Source organism: Daphnia pulex, chromosome 9 (assembly GCF_021134715.1).
Source record: "Daphnia pulex isolate KAP4 chromosome 9, ASM2113471v1".
In the NCBI taxonomy this organism is placed as follows: Eukaryota; Metazoa; Arthropoda; class Branchiopoda; order Diplostraca; family Daphniidae; genus Daphnia; species Daphnia pulex.
The window spans coordinates 7,977,821-7,992,665 of record NC_060025.1 but is presented as its reverse complement, the minus strand read 5'-3'; the positions used below and the strand labels follow the sequence as shown (position 1 = coordinate 7,992,665).

At 38.1% G+C, this 14,845-nt stretch overlaps 4 protein-coding genes and 1 long non-coding RNA gene across 9 annotated transcripts; 3 read left to right on the top strand and 2 right to left on the bottom strand.

The window, feature by feature from the left end:
- Positions 1-700: 700 nt before the first annotated feature.
- Positions 701-3,438, top strand: LOC124203006 (threonine synthase-like 2). The gene is made up of 8 exons (XM_046599573.1): positions 701-1,587; positions 1,649-1,807; positions 1,880-2,052; positions 2,110-2,293; positions 2,373-2,591; positions 2,672-2,820; positions 2,883-3,151; positions 3,233-3,438. Exons 1-8 carry the CDS (start codon positions 1,512-1,514, stop codon positions 3,432-3,434), a joined length of 1,431 nt encoding a protein of 476 aa, XP_046455529.1. The 5' UTR covers positions 701-1,511; the 3' UTR covers positions 3,435-3,438.
- Positions 3,439-3,608: 170 nt separating this feature from the next.
- Positions 3,609-5,614, bottom strand: LOC124203007 (PCI domain-containing protein 2-like). Its single transcript, XM_046599574.1, has 9 exons — positions 5,405-5,614; positions 5,288-5,329; positions 5,088-5,209; positions 4,759-5,025; positions 4,476-4,693; positions 4,313-4,413; positions 4,032-4,231; positions 3,866-3,963; positions 3,609-3,801 (listed from the first exon to the last, which is right to left on the bottom strand). Exons 1-9 carry the CDS (start codon positions 5,438-5,440, stop codon positions 3,686-3,688), a joined length of 1,200 nt encoding a protein of 399 aa, XP_046455530.1. The 5' UTR covers positions 5,441-5,614; the 3' UTR covers positions 3,609-3,685.
- Positions 5,615-6,205: 591 nt separating this feature from the next.
- Positions 6,206-10,318, top strand: LOC124203239 (b(0,+)-type amino acid transporter 1-like). 2 transcript variants are annotated; one of them, XR_006878469.1, is made up of 16 exons: positions 6,206-6,566; positions 6,629-6,765; positions 7,231-7,316; positions 7,641-7,702; positions 8,058-8,105; positions 8,183-8,419; positions 8,490-8,615; positions 8,697-8,796; positions 8,862-8,906; positions 8,977-9,100; positions 9,162-9,265; positions 9,325-9,421; positions 9,530-9,679; positions 9,756-9,924; positions 9,992-10,138; positions 10,222-10,318. XR_006878469.1 is itself a non-coding variant. In XM_046599949.1 (15 exons), the coding sequence occupies exons 1-15, from the start codon at positions 6,521-6,523 to the stop codon at positions 10,048-10,050; spliced, it is 1,590 nt and encodes a 529-aa protein (XP_046455905.1). In that variant the 5' UTR covers positions 6,206-6,520; the 3' UTR covers positions 10,051-10,318. The 2 variants fall into 2 exon arrangements, 1 of the variants encoding a protein (XP_046455905.1); XM_046599949.1 differs by having other exon boundaries at positions 9,992-10,318.
- LOC124203240 lies at positions 10,071-10,682 on the bottom strand. The gene is made up of 2 exons (XR_006878470.1): positions 10,541-10,682; positions 10,071-10,464 (listed from the first exon to the last, which is right to left on the bottom strand). It is a non-coding gene; the product is annotated as an uncharacterized LOC124203240 (long non-coding RNA).
- On the top strand, positions 10,413-14,832 carry LOC124203238 (b(0,+)-type amino acid transporter 1-like). 4 transcript variants are annotated; one of them, XM_046599945.1, is made up of 16 exons: positions 11,077-11,189; positions 11,292-11,508; positions 11,611-11,744; positions 12,182-12,267; positions 12,331-12,392; positions 12,884-12,931; positions 13,024-13,257; positions 13,318-13,443; positions 13,511-13,610; positions 13,669-13,713; positions 13,781-13,904; positions 13,962-14,065; positions 14,124-14,220; positions 14,292-14,441; positions 14,517-14,685; positions 14,744-14,832. In XM_046599945.1, exons 2-16 carry the CDS (start codon positions 11,454-11,456, stop codon positions 14,800-14,802), a joined length of 1,593 nt encoding a protein of 530 aa, XP_046455901.1. In that variant the 5' UTR covers positions 11,077-11,189; positions 11,292-11,453; the 3' UTR covers positions 14,803-14,832. The 4 variants fall into 4 exon arrangements, with proteins under 4 accessions (XP_046455900.1, XP_046455904.1, XP_046455901.1 ...); XM_046599944.1 differs by lacking the exons at positions 11,077-11,189; positions 11,292-11,508 and adding an exon at positions 10,413-10,515; XM_046599947.1 differs by lacking the exon at positions 11,077-11,189 and having other exon boundaries at positions 11,201-11,508.
- Positions 14,833-14,845: the final 13 nt, after the last annotated feature.

Here is a 14,845-nt window from a genome sequence, read left to right as displayed (position 1 = left end):
GAAAAAACGCGTGCTATAACAAAGAAGCAAGGGGTTATATCTTGAAGGAAAAGGGCATCATCGAGGAAACCGTTGACCTAGTTGAACAGCCTTGTTATGCTTGATGGATTAGTTAATCGGGTCTATTCAACTGGACCATCATTCACACACTCCAAGGGGCCTAATTGCGATAGGGGGGACGTGTGTGTGCCCAGTATTCATCGATATATTTTTTTCAAATGTCTCCCAATAATCCACTCTGATTTTGAGTCGCACTGAATATACAAATGGGCTAGTGAACTATGGTAACGTCCCTTCACACCGTGTAATCCATCTCCCAGGGAAATCCTAACTGTTTCGTATACCTGAGTGAGGTGAGTTCAGTTGGGGGTTTTGTGTGTGCTGCTGCCTGGCCAACTGGGCATTATGTACCGTGCTCCTTTCGCCAATAACCTTTAAAAATATGAATCCCAAAGGCCAGCAAAAGGGGTATAGGTGATTCACCCTTTCATATCTAGATTTCTTTTCTGTGTCGTGTTTTCAGCCAAAAACTCTTCGGGCCAACGGCTATTTCCATTTGATTTGACTTCACAACAATCTTTTTTCATGGCCAGCATCTTTTAGACGTTATGAAAATTCAATAATTTCTTATGTATTATTTTTCCCTTTAAATATCGATTATTATTCGCCATTGAAGACATGATGGCTGAAATCCTGTTGTCAATTCACCTTGTGGCCCTGCCCCCTTTATTACACCACTTGGGCACTTTGAATCGTAATGCACTTGTGTATTGGGGGTGCAACGTCCACGTCCCTGAGACATTGTTCACTTATTGTCAACGGACGAGAAAACTTTATCTCGCAATAACTTGATGATATAAAATCAACCTCGAGACTATATCAACCTTGACCAAAGCAGTAAATAGGGCGAATATTTAAATTTATTATTCCAAGTGTAACCGAAATTGAACATGTTTTATAATTGCAAGGGTCTTGCACAATTGCACTTTCACAAAAAAGACCAACGTCATCTGTTGATAGGGGCGTCCATTGACAAACAGCGTGATCCGTGCGTGACTGTTTCGTGATTAGTTCGCTAAATCTACAAGCAAATAAAAACAACAAAATGTCCTGGTGTTATAATTATCAGATCACATCATTTCCGTTTGTTCTTTGATCTCAGACAGAAAATTAAACTTTTATCAGAGCTGCTTTTATTTCTCACACGCTGATAAATATATGTATTAGCGCAGCAACATAAACATTGGAATACGAAAATTACACAGCAGTTATGCAAATGAATACTGCTGGATAGTCCAATCCAATCGCTCGTGATAGTGTTTTTTTTTCAGTTTGTCTATAATATTAGCTTGTGACTTGTTAGATCTAATAATGCCGGCGGCTGTCGGAGATTAGATTACAAATTCTAAATGATGTGCCACGCCCAAACACATATTGCCTTGACGACTAGGCACTTTCTAGACATCTTCTTACTATAACTGTCCTTGTGCCTATCAAACCTAAGGGTGAAAATGAAATACAGGAGCACTAGATCTTCAAGTGGTACCAGTGATCTCTATTCATTTGAACAAGTTTTATTCTCACCAGGTATTTAGAGCTCGACATATTTTTAACAAATTTATCTTATTATTTCTGTATGATTTTTAAGGCTATGCCAAAGATGGAGGACTCTATGTGTGTGATCATATTCCAACAATATCAAAAAATGAATTTCATTCTTGGAAAGACTTGAAATACCCAGGCATTGTTCAAAAAATCCTTAGACTGTTCACTTCAGAAGATGAGCTTACAGATAGAGAAATTGAAGGTGACAAATATTATTTTGTTTTTCATTTGTTGTGTAAAATGCATTATACATTTAAAATGTCGCTATAAATAGGAGTCGTTGCCTCAGCGTACAAAGATTTCGAATATCCCGAAACGGTTGTACACCTTGAAAAGTTAGATGACAAAATGTGTATTGCTGAGCTCTTTCAAGGACCCACCTTGGCATTTAAAGATTTATCTCTAGCTGTACTTGCCAAACTTTTGGAAATTTTCTTGAAGAAAAAGGTAGTACTATAAATAATTATGCATCAAAATTTAAATACATTTCTTATTTCTTTAAAGGGCCAAGACAAACGGGTTAAAATTTTGGTAGGAACGTCTGGCGATACAGGTCCCGCTGCCGCTCACAGTGTCGCCAACCTAGAAAGAGTAGACTTGGTTCTACTATATCCATTAAATCGGGTATCGAAAATCCAAGAGCTTCAAATGCTGACTGTCAAAGCGCCAAACGTACACATTTGTTCGGGTAACAAGAGAAACATAAATATGATCAAATATTAATCCGGATATTCCTTATTTTTTCTTTCTTTCATTTTTTTCAAAAGTTGAGGGGAGTTCGGACGATCTGGACCAACCCATCAAAGAATGTTTCCAAGACCAACACTTTTCAGCGGCCAACAGTCTGGGCTCTTTCAACAGCATACAATGGGGCCGAGTTCTCCTTCAAGCCGCTCACTATGTTTACATATACCTTCAGTGCTGTCCCAACATTGGCGATGAGATTTGCATCGTAGTGCCAACTGGAGCGGCAGGGAATTTGGCCGGTTTGGATTTAGAACATTTCTTTTTGTTTTCCAAATGTAGCCAGACTGTATTGTTTTGTTTCCTTTTGTTTTTTTTTTAGCTGGATTCCTTGCTCGTGAAATGGGTTTTCCAATCAAGCTGGTCGCCACGGTGAATTCAAATGATATTTTAGCACGGACATTTCAAAATGGAGATTATAGTCCGGCGCCCGACGTGGCCGCTTCCTTAGCACCGGCGATGGATATTCAAGTAATTCCATCCTGAATTTTAATACATTTTGGTTATTGAAATTTTCTTTTAAAAAATGATAGGCGCCTTACAATATTGAAAGGGTGTTGTATTTTGCAACTCACGGCGATGCCCTGGCCGTTCGAAATGTCATGGAGGATTTTGAACAAAGCGGAAAGGTGACACTTTCAGCGGAGATTTTGAGCGCAATCCAGGAAGTTATAGTACAGTCTGTGTCCGTGAGTGATAGCGACATCGTTCAGGCCATGCAACTTTGCCATAGCAAATACAATTATGTTATTTGTCCCCACACTGCAACGGCAGTCTCCTACTGTTTCAACGTAGATCAGAGGTGAGTATTTATTTTTGTTCTCTCCCCATGTACTTGATCCGGTTTAATGAGTTTCTTCCGGTCACCTTTATTGGTTTGTAGGGGAAAACAGGTATTCGTTTGTCTAGCTACGGCATCACCGGCGAAATTCCCCGAGGCCTGTGAAGCGGCAGGATTGGACAAGTCGACACACCATAGAGTGGAGAGATTAAAAATGGATACCGAAATTTGTACACCCCGACACGTCTTCCTAAAGGGCCACGATTGGACAAGTCAATTAAAAGATATCATCCTTAAGATTTAGGGGGAAAAAACCGTTGAATATCGTCACAAACAAATTTGAATATTTACCTGAGATTCACTCAGTTTTGGTGTAGAATAGCGTAGTCAGGTGAAACCTAACACAAATATGTAAGACTTTGAAACAAGAAAACAGCTAAAACTATTACTTAATACAAAAATAGGAAGCAAGAAACAATTCGTTCAATAAGAAATTTATTATTTTGTTTCAATTAGTCGCGAAAACAGGTGTGTGTAAGAGATATTAGATCCAACTTATACGATAGCAGCCAGCGATGGGAACGCATTCTGCTTGCTGATTACCAGCTTGTTGTGGCTGTTGGAAATGTACCCTTTGATTTTGTTCTCAAAGATGAGGTTTGCAATGATACCTGCGTTATAAAAAGAAATGGATCAAATTCTATAAAAGCCACATTAATTTATGTAACACTATACATTGCGTCTCGTCCAAGTCTATGTCTTCAACTCCCATGAATTTTAAGGCCTCAAGATAGGCTTCGATCGGGATTTGATGAGTTTTCATGAGCAAAGTTCTGAAAATTATAAATTCAAAAGAAATCATGTCGGCTCATCTTTCAACACCAACAATAAAATCCCTTACACTTTCTTAAACAAGTTTCTGTAGGTGGTGACTTTTAACTTTTCAAGAATCAAATAAACACCGCAGCGAATGAAAAAGGCATCGTGTTGAAGAAGGGCATTGTTGAGTCTCCGGAGATTACCCTCCCTAACAGCTTGCACCACTTCGCTAAACTGTAGAAGGTCATACTTTCTCAGCAATTGGGTTGTAGGAAGATGACCCTTTAAATGAAATGTAATACGTTAAGCATCTTCCTTCCGTTTTCCATCGCATTATGTGTACACAACAAATGAAAGTCATACCAAAAGCATTTTGACGGGAATCAGGTAGATTAAAATCAGTCGTTTGTTGGCGCGGCAGTTCTTGTGACACCGCTCAAACGCGTAGGATAAATATTTCTCAGCTAAATGCGAAATTAAATATAAGAATTGATTATCTTTTAGAAATTTATGTTACTCTGCTCACCGCTTTTGAAATCACTTTCGAAAATGGCCTTTCTGCCGACATAGTATCGGTAAGTCACTTGTTGGCTGAGGGAGAACTGGTCCTTGAACTGGGAGGCATCAATTGCGCGAATAAGAGCCTTACAAAGATGCAATTTGTTTATTCTAAAGTAGATTTTCAACAGCTGGTTGACCAAATACAGCATTCCCCAGCGTTTTGTATCTTCATCAGATGACCGACTGTAAATTCAAACAAAAGAATGAGTACCTAGTTACTACATAAGTCGCAAAATGTTATTTCTTACTTGTCAGCAGCACACACTCTAAAAAGTCCCATGAGGCACTCTGCAGCCTTTTCAAGTGTTTGTCCTGGTTTGTCTGCTCCTTTTTTGGCCAATTCTTTGTCTGCTTTGATTGCAAACATACGCAAATCTAAACTTATGACATACATGATGAATAAAGCCCAGTTGTCTTCCTTCTGTGTCTGAAAGAGCTTTGTAAACGCCTGTACCAAAGCACTTTGCTCAGAGTATGCTTCTAAATACTTTTGCTGGTTGATATAGCTTAAGCATCTAGATGGTAAAATTGAAAGTTGAAACCAAAATTTAAAATTGATGAAAGTTCAACTGTATACCTGAGATGAAGGACAACAATCTCATCAAAAGGAGCTTCCACGATTCTTTCAACAGACTTTTCAAATCCCTCCAAAATAAGTTTGGAGCTCATAACATGTGGGTGATTGAATGACAGGAGTTCCTAAAGGTTTCAAAATAAGAAGACGTGAAGTATTGCATGAGCATGATTTTACAAGAAATTTAATTTTGAATTTCTTACTGAAACTTCAGTTCCACTTCGAGATTGCCATGAAGATTGAATCTAAAATAGTTTAAATAAAAACAATCAACTAAAGATGTGTAAACAATGCATTCTGTTTGTGACGCGCTGTGTTACCTCACGTAAATATTGATTCAAATTCAAGTTAGCCATTTTTTTAGTGTCTTAGAAATGATTTTTCGAGACTAACTTAAAACTGGACATCGGTGGCTTACAGAAATCTAATTTTGGCGAAACACAATTGGATATTATTTGACAGAAAATTTCAATAATCACGCCGACCGGTCGCTTTCGAATTGTTCCTCAGCTCTTCGTCTGCTAGAAACTCTTACGTCATCTAGCGGTAACAAGTTGAATTACATATTTACAATTTCAAATTTTACGCCGCGCTTGTTATCAAAGTTTTTCGATCTCGAAAGGGAGGAAAAACCACAAAGTAAAATAAGAATTATATTATTTTACGACTGAACATGCCGCAACATAAACATAAATAGAATGAGTTGAGAAAGAACTGGTTCCATATCATGCATATCCAACAACTGAGATAATGCATGTGATTTAATCCAACAAAACAATTGACGCAGGACTGTACTGTATAAATGTATAAAACATTGAGTCGGGATTCCAATAACATATAAATTGCACAGAGGAGTTCCAAGTAAAAAAAAAAAAAACAAGGATCAACTACCTCCTGGACAGACTAATTAAAAAGCGTGGCGCCAGTCTAAGATGATTTCATACCTCACTAAGAAGTATGAAGAGAGAGAGTGAACAAACATGTCAAAATGGCTTAAAACTCTTGAGTACATAGATTAGCCGCTCAGCGGGCAGTCCACACACACTGCAGTGTGTGTGTATATAGGCGGGTTTACGCTAAACCCTGTAAAAAAAGATACAGCAGCATCAGCAGCGAATGGTCAATAATAATCAGCTCTACTTTAAGAGTGGACCGAACCACTCGTGTTTCCATTCTCTCCCCCCTCTTTTTCTACTTCCGATCTATTCTTATTTCGGCCTCCCCTGACTACTAGTTTTTCTTTTGTATCATTCGCTTTTAGTCGACAACGAGCCCCAGTGGCCCTATTTTGACAGTCAATTAAATATAGTGCATCACGTGTGCAAATAGTAGGAGGGAAACTTCGTTTCCATACGTTCGCACACGGATTTTCAAAGGTCCAATTTAAATATTTCCCTTCTAGATTTTCGGCTGGATAATTTCCGTATTGCTCCAACATGACTATTCCCGAAAGTGATTCAATTCGACAACGCTCATCTCAAGGTAAATACATTTTCTTTAACACATTTTTCAATGACATGTACATTTTTCTTTGTGACATTCAGACGATACGAATAAAAATCGTACAGAATCTTTATCAAAAGACGATCATGGACATAGTAGTTCGACCAACAGTATTAATGACAGTAGCTTAACCGATGCCGTGTCAAACATTAAAGATGAACTGCAAATGAATCGACGGGTAAGTTTCCTTTGTTCTGTTTTAACAAGTATAATAAAGTTATCTCAGTGGCAAATAATCATAGTACAGCATGCACCCGAGTGGTGACAGACGCATGTAAACAGATAAAAGAAACAACGTTTCGTCTCATTGGTTACATCCAAAAAGACCCTAAAAGATGCTATTTATTATCTAAATATTTATCAAGGCGAGGATAGGCCAAAGATAACGCAACGTTTCTTTCCGTTGTCATAAAATTTCTCCCAACTAATAATTGCCCTGCTGTTTTAAAAAACGACTCTCAAGAGTCTTCAGAGTTTTCAAAATACCCAAATTGGATCTGCATGGGTTTATTAGTAGCTCTACTAGCGGGCGGTCGTCATCTTTGACAGGCGTGTAGTTATTGTACTAGTAGGATGTTAATTCGCCAATGTGTAGAAAAAAATCAAACATGAGTGACGATTAACCAGCACAGCATGGTTCCAGGTGGGGCTCTTCAGCGGCGTTGCTCTCGTCGTGGGAACAATGATCGGCTCCGGTATCTTCGTGTCGCCAGGAAATCTTCTTGGGAAGTATGAATTTCTATTTTTATTTTTTTTAAAACGGAATTTTGTTTTTTAAGGTATATAGCCAAAAGAATTTTTTAAAAAGGGATAAAACTCTAGGATGAAAAATATGTGTAGATAGTAAACTATAAAAAGGAGACCGAAATCGCTCATCGATATCGGTCGCTTTTCTTTGAAAGAAAATGAGTTCACATTAGTACCTTTCTATATACTTCCGGAGGCCTTTTCCTTAGCTGAAAGACAAAATTTTGACAGATAGCGCGATGTGGGACAACTTTGGAATAATAATTTGATTCTCTTTGCATTTTTCCGCTTGTGTCGTCTGTATAGTGCAGGGTCTCCAGGTCTTTGCCTCGTCCTCTGGGGTGTCTGTGGTGTATATTCTTTACTAGGTGAGTCGAATCTGAATTAATTAAAAAAAAATTTTCAAATTAATATGCATACTAGATTTTTTATAATGTGATATTGTGACAGAAGTGTCGTTTAATTTCTATTATTTCCTCTTTTGTTTTGGCACCGTTGTGCACCCTCACATGGCCACATTACGAACCATTTCCGTTATGCTTTTGTTTTGTCGGTGGAGGACACTGGACAGTCGAACAACATGTCCTTTTACGTTTCTCTCCTCTGTATTTATTATCTCAATTTGGATTTGTGTTTACTTTGCAATAATCTAAAAGTAAATCGAAAATTGGTGTCGTAATTCTCGGTGATATCCTTCACGAAGTTTCATTGGCCTGTTTTCAGGTGCCATATCTTATTGCGAGATCGGAACGCTGATACCAAAATCTGGCGGTAAATTTTTCAAACATCATAAAAACTTAACCATCTCAAGCTCCAACTCTAAAATTGCAACCCCATTATTGACATAGGCGAGTATATTTACTTTCTGGAAGCCTTCGGACACACGCACAAGTTCTTCGGCCCGATCTTGGCTTTCATATTTGCGTGGACTGTGGTTTTTCTATTGAAACCATCTTCACTCGCAATTTTATCACTTTCGTTCGCCAAATATTTGACTTCTCCAATTCTGACGGCAGTAGATTTCTGCACTGATGATACCTACCTCTATTACGTGATAAATCGACTAGTGGCCTCATTATGCATAGGTAAGACAGTCACATTATTTTGTATGTAAATACCTCTTCATAAATTTTGGTTTCGTATTAATTCATTCAGGTCTGATTACATTTGTAAACTGTTACTCTGTAACAGCTGCAACGAGGGTGCAAAACATTTTCACGGTGGCGAAACTGACGGCCATCGCCATTGTCATTGGCGGAGGGTTGTATTATCTCGGTTTAGGTACACAAATAGCGTGATCGAAACGTACTAGTCTTATCTCGACTAAAATAAAATCATAACAAACGTGTAATACTGTAATAGGATACACTGAGAACCTTGAAATCGGATTCGAAGGGTCAGCCTCGTCTTTTGGACAAATAGTGACGGCCTTCTACGGCGGCCTTTGGGCTTACGATGGATGGTATTAGAGACTTGAATTTATTGTGTGTGTTGAAATTGAATTAATCTGTTCGATTTCTTTGCAAGGAATAATTTAAATTTCATCACCGAAGAACTACAGAATCCATACAGGTACGTCCCTACGCATTATGCTACCCTTTGTACTACTTGAAATAATTTAAAGTGTTGCGTAATTTTTAAGGAATCTGCCGCTGGCCATTATTATTGCTCTTCCCTTGACCACCGTTTGCTATGTACTCATCAATGTGTCATATTTAACCGTTTTGACACCCCAAGAAATCATTTCTTCTAATGCGGTAGCTGTGGTAAGTCAAATGATATTTGTTTTCCAGTTCAATCAATTTTGATGTTATTCACTTTCACTAGGATTGGGGCAATGCAGTCCTGGGTCCTGCCAGTTTCTTGATTCCACTTGGAGTGGTAATGTCAGTGTTTGGTACTGCCAACGGCTCCATGTTTACCGCAGGAAGGTAATTTAATGAAAAACATTTGAATGAATATTTTGGTTCATGTTTTAAACACTTTAAAGGATTTCACACGTAGCTGGAAGGGAAGGACACGCTCCCGACTTTTTATCCTACATCCACATTGAGAAGAAAACACCTGTAGCTCCGATTTTATTGAACGTAAGAATTGGAAGGATTAAGAGAAAAGAATAAAATAATGCTTAATCTTTAGCGACCAAAGTCGTCCAACAGCTTACAAGCATAAATTAAAAGAGGATTAATATGCAGAGTCTACTAGGAATACTCATGATTATCCCGGGGGACATTGGAACACTGATTGATTTTTTCGGCTTTACGGCTTCAATCTTCTACTGTGCCGCAATGGTGGCGTTGATAGTAATGCGATTCACGAAAAAGAACGAGCATAGACCCATTAAGGTACGTGTCGTGTTATTAATTCGGGTAGTAATTAGTTCAGGTTGTTTCGTTGCTAATCTTCTTTTGATAAACCCAGGTACCTATCATCATCCCGATTATTGTTATGTTGGTTTCCGCTATTCTAGTCGTCGTGCCCATCGCTGCAGCCCCGCAAGTGCAATACTTTTATGCGCTGTGTTTCATCTTAGCCGGCCTTATTTTCTACGTACCTTTTGTTTATTACAAGAAAACGGTACCGGGAATGAGTAAGTTGTTCTTTCAATCTTCGATTAGTTTCATCTCTTTTTAAAAAATGACTTTTACTCCGTGCAGAATCGTTTACTATTGTATGCCAGAAAGCGCTTCAGATCGCCCCTACAACAGGCCACTAAATCAAACGACAAAAATCAAGGAAAGCTTTTCTATGAAAAACAGCGAGAATTGTTTTTATTGAAGCCGTAGTTTCATTTTGTTTCCAAAGTACGTAACATCTAAAATATTAACAATTGTGTAAATCCCAAAACAATTTTTCATTTGTGCAACTGTCGACATTCGACAAACAGGCAGCAGCTCGGATCCTGTTTATTTGTAGGGTGACTACAGTAACGTGTTAGGTCCACGTCACCGTTTAAATGGCAATAAAAAGAATTGGCATTAGAACTTTTTGGGTTCAATTTCCTGCAGCTAGGCCACCGTATAAGAGTTACGCACTTTTTGGCTAGCATTGTTATCCAGGACTTGTTTTCTGCTACTACGGCCACCCAGGGCCTGAAACATCACCGAAATGGGAAGCACAATAACGACCGCTACACAAACAAGAAATCATTGGCAGTTAAATGATGTACCATACTTTTCAAGTAAGTTCTTTTTTTAATGGAATACCAACTGTAATAGGGGCTCTGCTATTCAGGTAGATAATGCTCCGTTTGTCCCTGTAGGGGTTGTTGTTGGCAATGGAATGAACCTCTTCCGAAGGTTGTTGAGCTCGGATAAAGTATCCCATGAAACCGAAAAAAAGTATCACTAATTTGAGCACAGATACTACCATGATGAATTGAGTGATTGGGACTTTGGGGGGTGAAATTTTTATCTAGAGACCGCTGCCGGCTCTAGTAGATGATCTACGAACATTGAACTAAAGTTGCTTGTGGCCTTTCTTACAGCAAGCTGATTATTTATATAGTACGGCATAAAGCTCATCAGTATGAGATCTTAGTTCATTTGCTTTGAGTTTGGCCTGGCAACAGAAATTCCAATTAATTCTTAAAAACTCAAAAGTGAATCTTTAAAGTGTCACGAGTCGTGTTGTGCTGCTATTGCGTGTTCACTGTGACCGTGACTTTGTTGTTACAGCTACGTAGATGGGGGCGTGAGACGTTTTTGTACGAGGCATCAATGCTAACACTTCTGAGAACCTTTTTATGCTTGTTAAGAACAATGGAAGTCGTTCACCGCATAACAAACCCATAGTTAGGGTAGCCTCTATGATGTTTGGATACCACATGAACACGCTTACTGATAAATGTAATTGGTAAGTGCTATAGTAAATAGAATATTGTTGATTTTTACTGTTTAGGTCCAGTTTATCGTACAAGATTGTGCACTCGGGTCGGTCCCTTCTTTATCCTTTTAGTTCTTCTTTTGGAGTGTCCCTGTATGGTTAAGAAACAACAAGCGTGCCGTGAATAATTTAACGATTCAAAAAAGGAATAACACTTTCAATGGAAATATCTCAACTATTCCCGAATGTTTTTGCTCCAAACTAGATCAAATAATTATTTTTAATTCATCCAAAATGACGATTCTTCAAACCACGGATTCGGATTCGGTTAGGCAGCGCACGTCTCAAGGTTTATTACTTAACCGAATATTTCTGCTTACAATAAATTGTGACCGTTATTAATCATTAATATTTTTTAAAACTACATTTTGCTTCCTTTGGATTCGCTTAGAGGATAACCACACAAATGTTGAACTTAAATTTAAAAAAGACGATGGAAATATCTCAGTGGATAAAATAAATGACACCCATAGCAGTGATCGAATGTCCAGTGACAACAAGGATGAAATGCGGATGGTGAGACAGGTAAAGATTTCGTTTCTAAAATAATCTAAGTGAATTAAAAGTTCTGTTGTAAATGCGTAAGGAGCTTTGGCTACTAATAATACTGGTGCAGTCTAGCGTTAAGAGATAAAAATCTTTTGTTTCGATCTTTTTGTTCTTGCCCCACGAAAGATGCTGACAGTCACTATCTTTCAATTATCAATTGAGGAGGTTGTGATTGGACTTGCGCAGCGATAGTCCAACAGCAACGTGTTTTGCCTTTAAAAAAAAACTGATTGTGCGCGCAAGTAAATAATTTTGGTAATTGGTTGATTTTTCATTTTTCATCAACTCCCAGGAATTTAAAAATAATAACTAAATCTGATGCTAAAAATTTTCTTGATTGACAGGCATTTAATTGCATTTGATTTGAACATGATCTCAATTAATTCTGAAATTATTTTTTTAACTTTTGACAGGTCGGTTTGTTTAGCGCCGTTGCTCTCGTCATTGGAAATATAATCGGCTCCGGAATCTTCGTATCACCAGGCTACCTTCTCGCTAGGTACGAATTAATTTTTTGATTGTACGCAATATGAGAAATCGATCCTATCTTTTTTCTGTGCAGTGCAGGATCTCCTGGATTATGTCTCGTCCTCTGGGGAGTGTGTGGTGTTTACTCTTTATTGGGTGAGTCAATTCTGAATTGAAATATAAAGTCGCAAATTCATTAGTAAGAAAATAATTCCTCGAGTTTTCTAAACTATGAACGTTAGAAAATTCATTTCAAATTTTTCCCACTTGGTGATTTTCAAACAAAGACCAATTTTGGTGGCAGAACGGTTAGTTGACGTCAGATCTATTTTCAAACACATTGTTTTCCTATTGCCATGTAGGGCTTGTGCAGTGAGAAGTCAGTGAGTTCACGAAAGAATTGAAAGAATAATGGATTTTGGCCAGACTGGTTGAAACACATTATCATTTAATTTTGGACTTGTAACTTCCTTTCATTTAAAAATTTGGATGCCACACAATACCGGCTGGATGTAACGTCTTTTTTTTTTAAATAATCTGAGACAAGAAAAAACGATTTCTGCATGCCTGAGTTTTAAAAGCTCGTTCCCCGTACCTGTTCCATAACAGCTATCTAAATTTTACGTTGTTCAAAATTACCTTTTTAGGTGCGATTGCTTATTGTGAGATAGGAACGTTGATACCCAAATCCGGCGGTGAGTTTTTCCTCTATTTTTCATCTTGTCTTACAAATTTGAGACATTATGAATGAAATTAATTATTCATACTTTCCTTAAACAAAATCCAGGCGAGTACATTTATTTCTTGGAAGCTTTTGGCCCTACACACAAATTTTTTGGCCCGATGTTGGCCTTCATCTATGCCTGGGTCTCCATCTTCCTTTTGAGTCCCTCGTCAGTTGCTATTCTGGCCCTGTCGTTTGCCGAATATGTCAGCAGTCCAATCTTGACAGCGATCCATTTTTGTCCCGATCCATACCTCTATTACGTGATTAATCGACTGATCGCTTCCCTGTGTATAGGTAACATCCAGCCTAATTTTACATTGAAATAATAATAATCGCATATGTTGTTATGTTCAGGTATCATTGCTTTCGTAAACTGTTACTCGGTAACAGCCGCAACGCGAGTGCAAAACATTTTCACGGTGGCGAAACTGGCTGCCATCGCTATCGTCATTGGCGGAGGATTGTATTACCTATGTCTAGGTATGATTTTATTAAAAACACGGTAAAGTTATTACTCTTTCGTGAATTTGGAATAAAAATCATGCAGGGTACACTGAAAATCTGGAAATTGGGTTCGAAGGATCAGCGACTTCGTTTGGCCAAATAGCGACGGCATTCTACGGTGGACTCTGGGCTTACAGTGGATGGTAAGAGACGTTAGCGGACTTTTAGCGGTGAACTAACACTTATTAAAATTATTTGTAGGAATAATCTAAATTACATAACGGAAGAAATCAAGAACCCTTACAGGTGGGTCCCAATCCAAAATAAAGATAAGAGTGTAACTTTACATTTTATTATCTTTTATTGCCTTTAGGAATCTGCCATTCGCCATTATTATTGCACTTCCTTTGACTACCATTCTCTATGTGCTGATTAACGTGTCTTACTTCACAGTTTTGACACCGCAAGAGATTATTACTTCAGACGCAGTTGCTGTGGTGGGTTAAAGACATTGCTAATGACATAATTTTTTACTTGACATTAAAAATCTCAAGGATTGGGGAATTGAAGTTTTGGGTCCTGCTAGTTTTCTAATACCTTTAGGAGTCGTGATGTCCATATTTGGTGCAACCAACGGAACAGTATTTACCTCAGGAAGGTAACACATTAGAAAATTGTCTTCAGGGAATTTAATTGATGATACACTTAATTTTAAGGATTTCACATGTAGCTGGGAGAGAGGGCCATGCTCCAGACTTTTTGTCTTATATCCACATTGAGAAGAAGACACCTGTTACTCCAGTTTTATTGACTGTAAAAACTTTTCACATACGTTCGTTATTATTATGAATTGTTAACGGTTGAATTCTATTTGCACCTTGTAGAGTCTCCTGGCGACGATCATGATTATTCCTGGAGATATAGCTTCGCTAATAGATTTCTTTGGTTTTACAATTTCTATGTTTTACTGTGCCGCAATGGTGGCGTTGATAGTAATGCGTTTCACGAAAAAAGACGAGCACAGACCCATTAAGGTATGCACCGTGATGTTGTTGATTCAATTAATTATTCTTCGGATGTTTCATGACTAAGCGGTTTGATTAATTCAGGTGCCCATCATCATCCCAATTATAGTTATGGTGATTTCGGCTATTCTAGTCGTTGCACCCATCGCTGTGGAACCACAAGTGCAATACTTTTATGCTCTCCTTTTTATTTTAGCTGGGTTAATTTTCTACGTGCCGTTTGTTTATTACAATAAAATGGTACCGGGAATAGGTATGACGTTTTTATTATACAAATTAGATTCACTTCGTCATTTCATTTTTTCTTGCAGGTCCATTTACAATATTTCTACAAAAACTTCTGAAAGTAGTCCCAACAACCAGCTACTGAAAACTTTATGTGAAAACTATCGCAAAGTGTGAAAAACGGAATC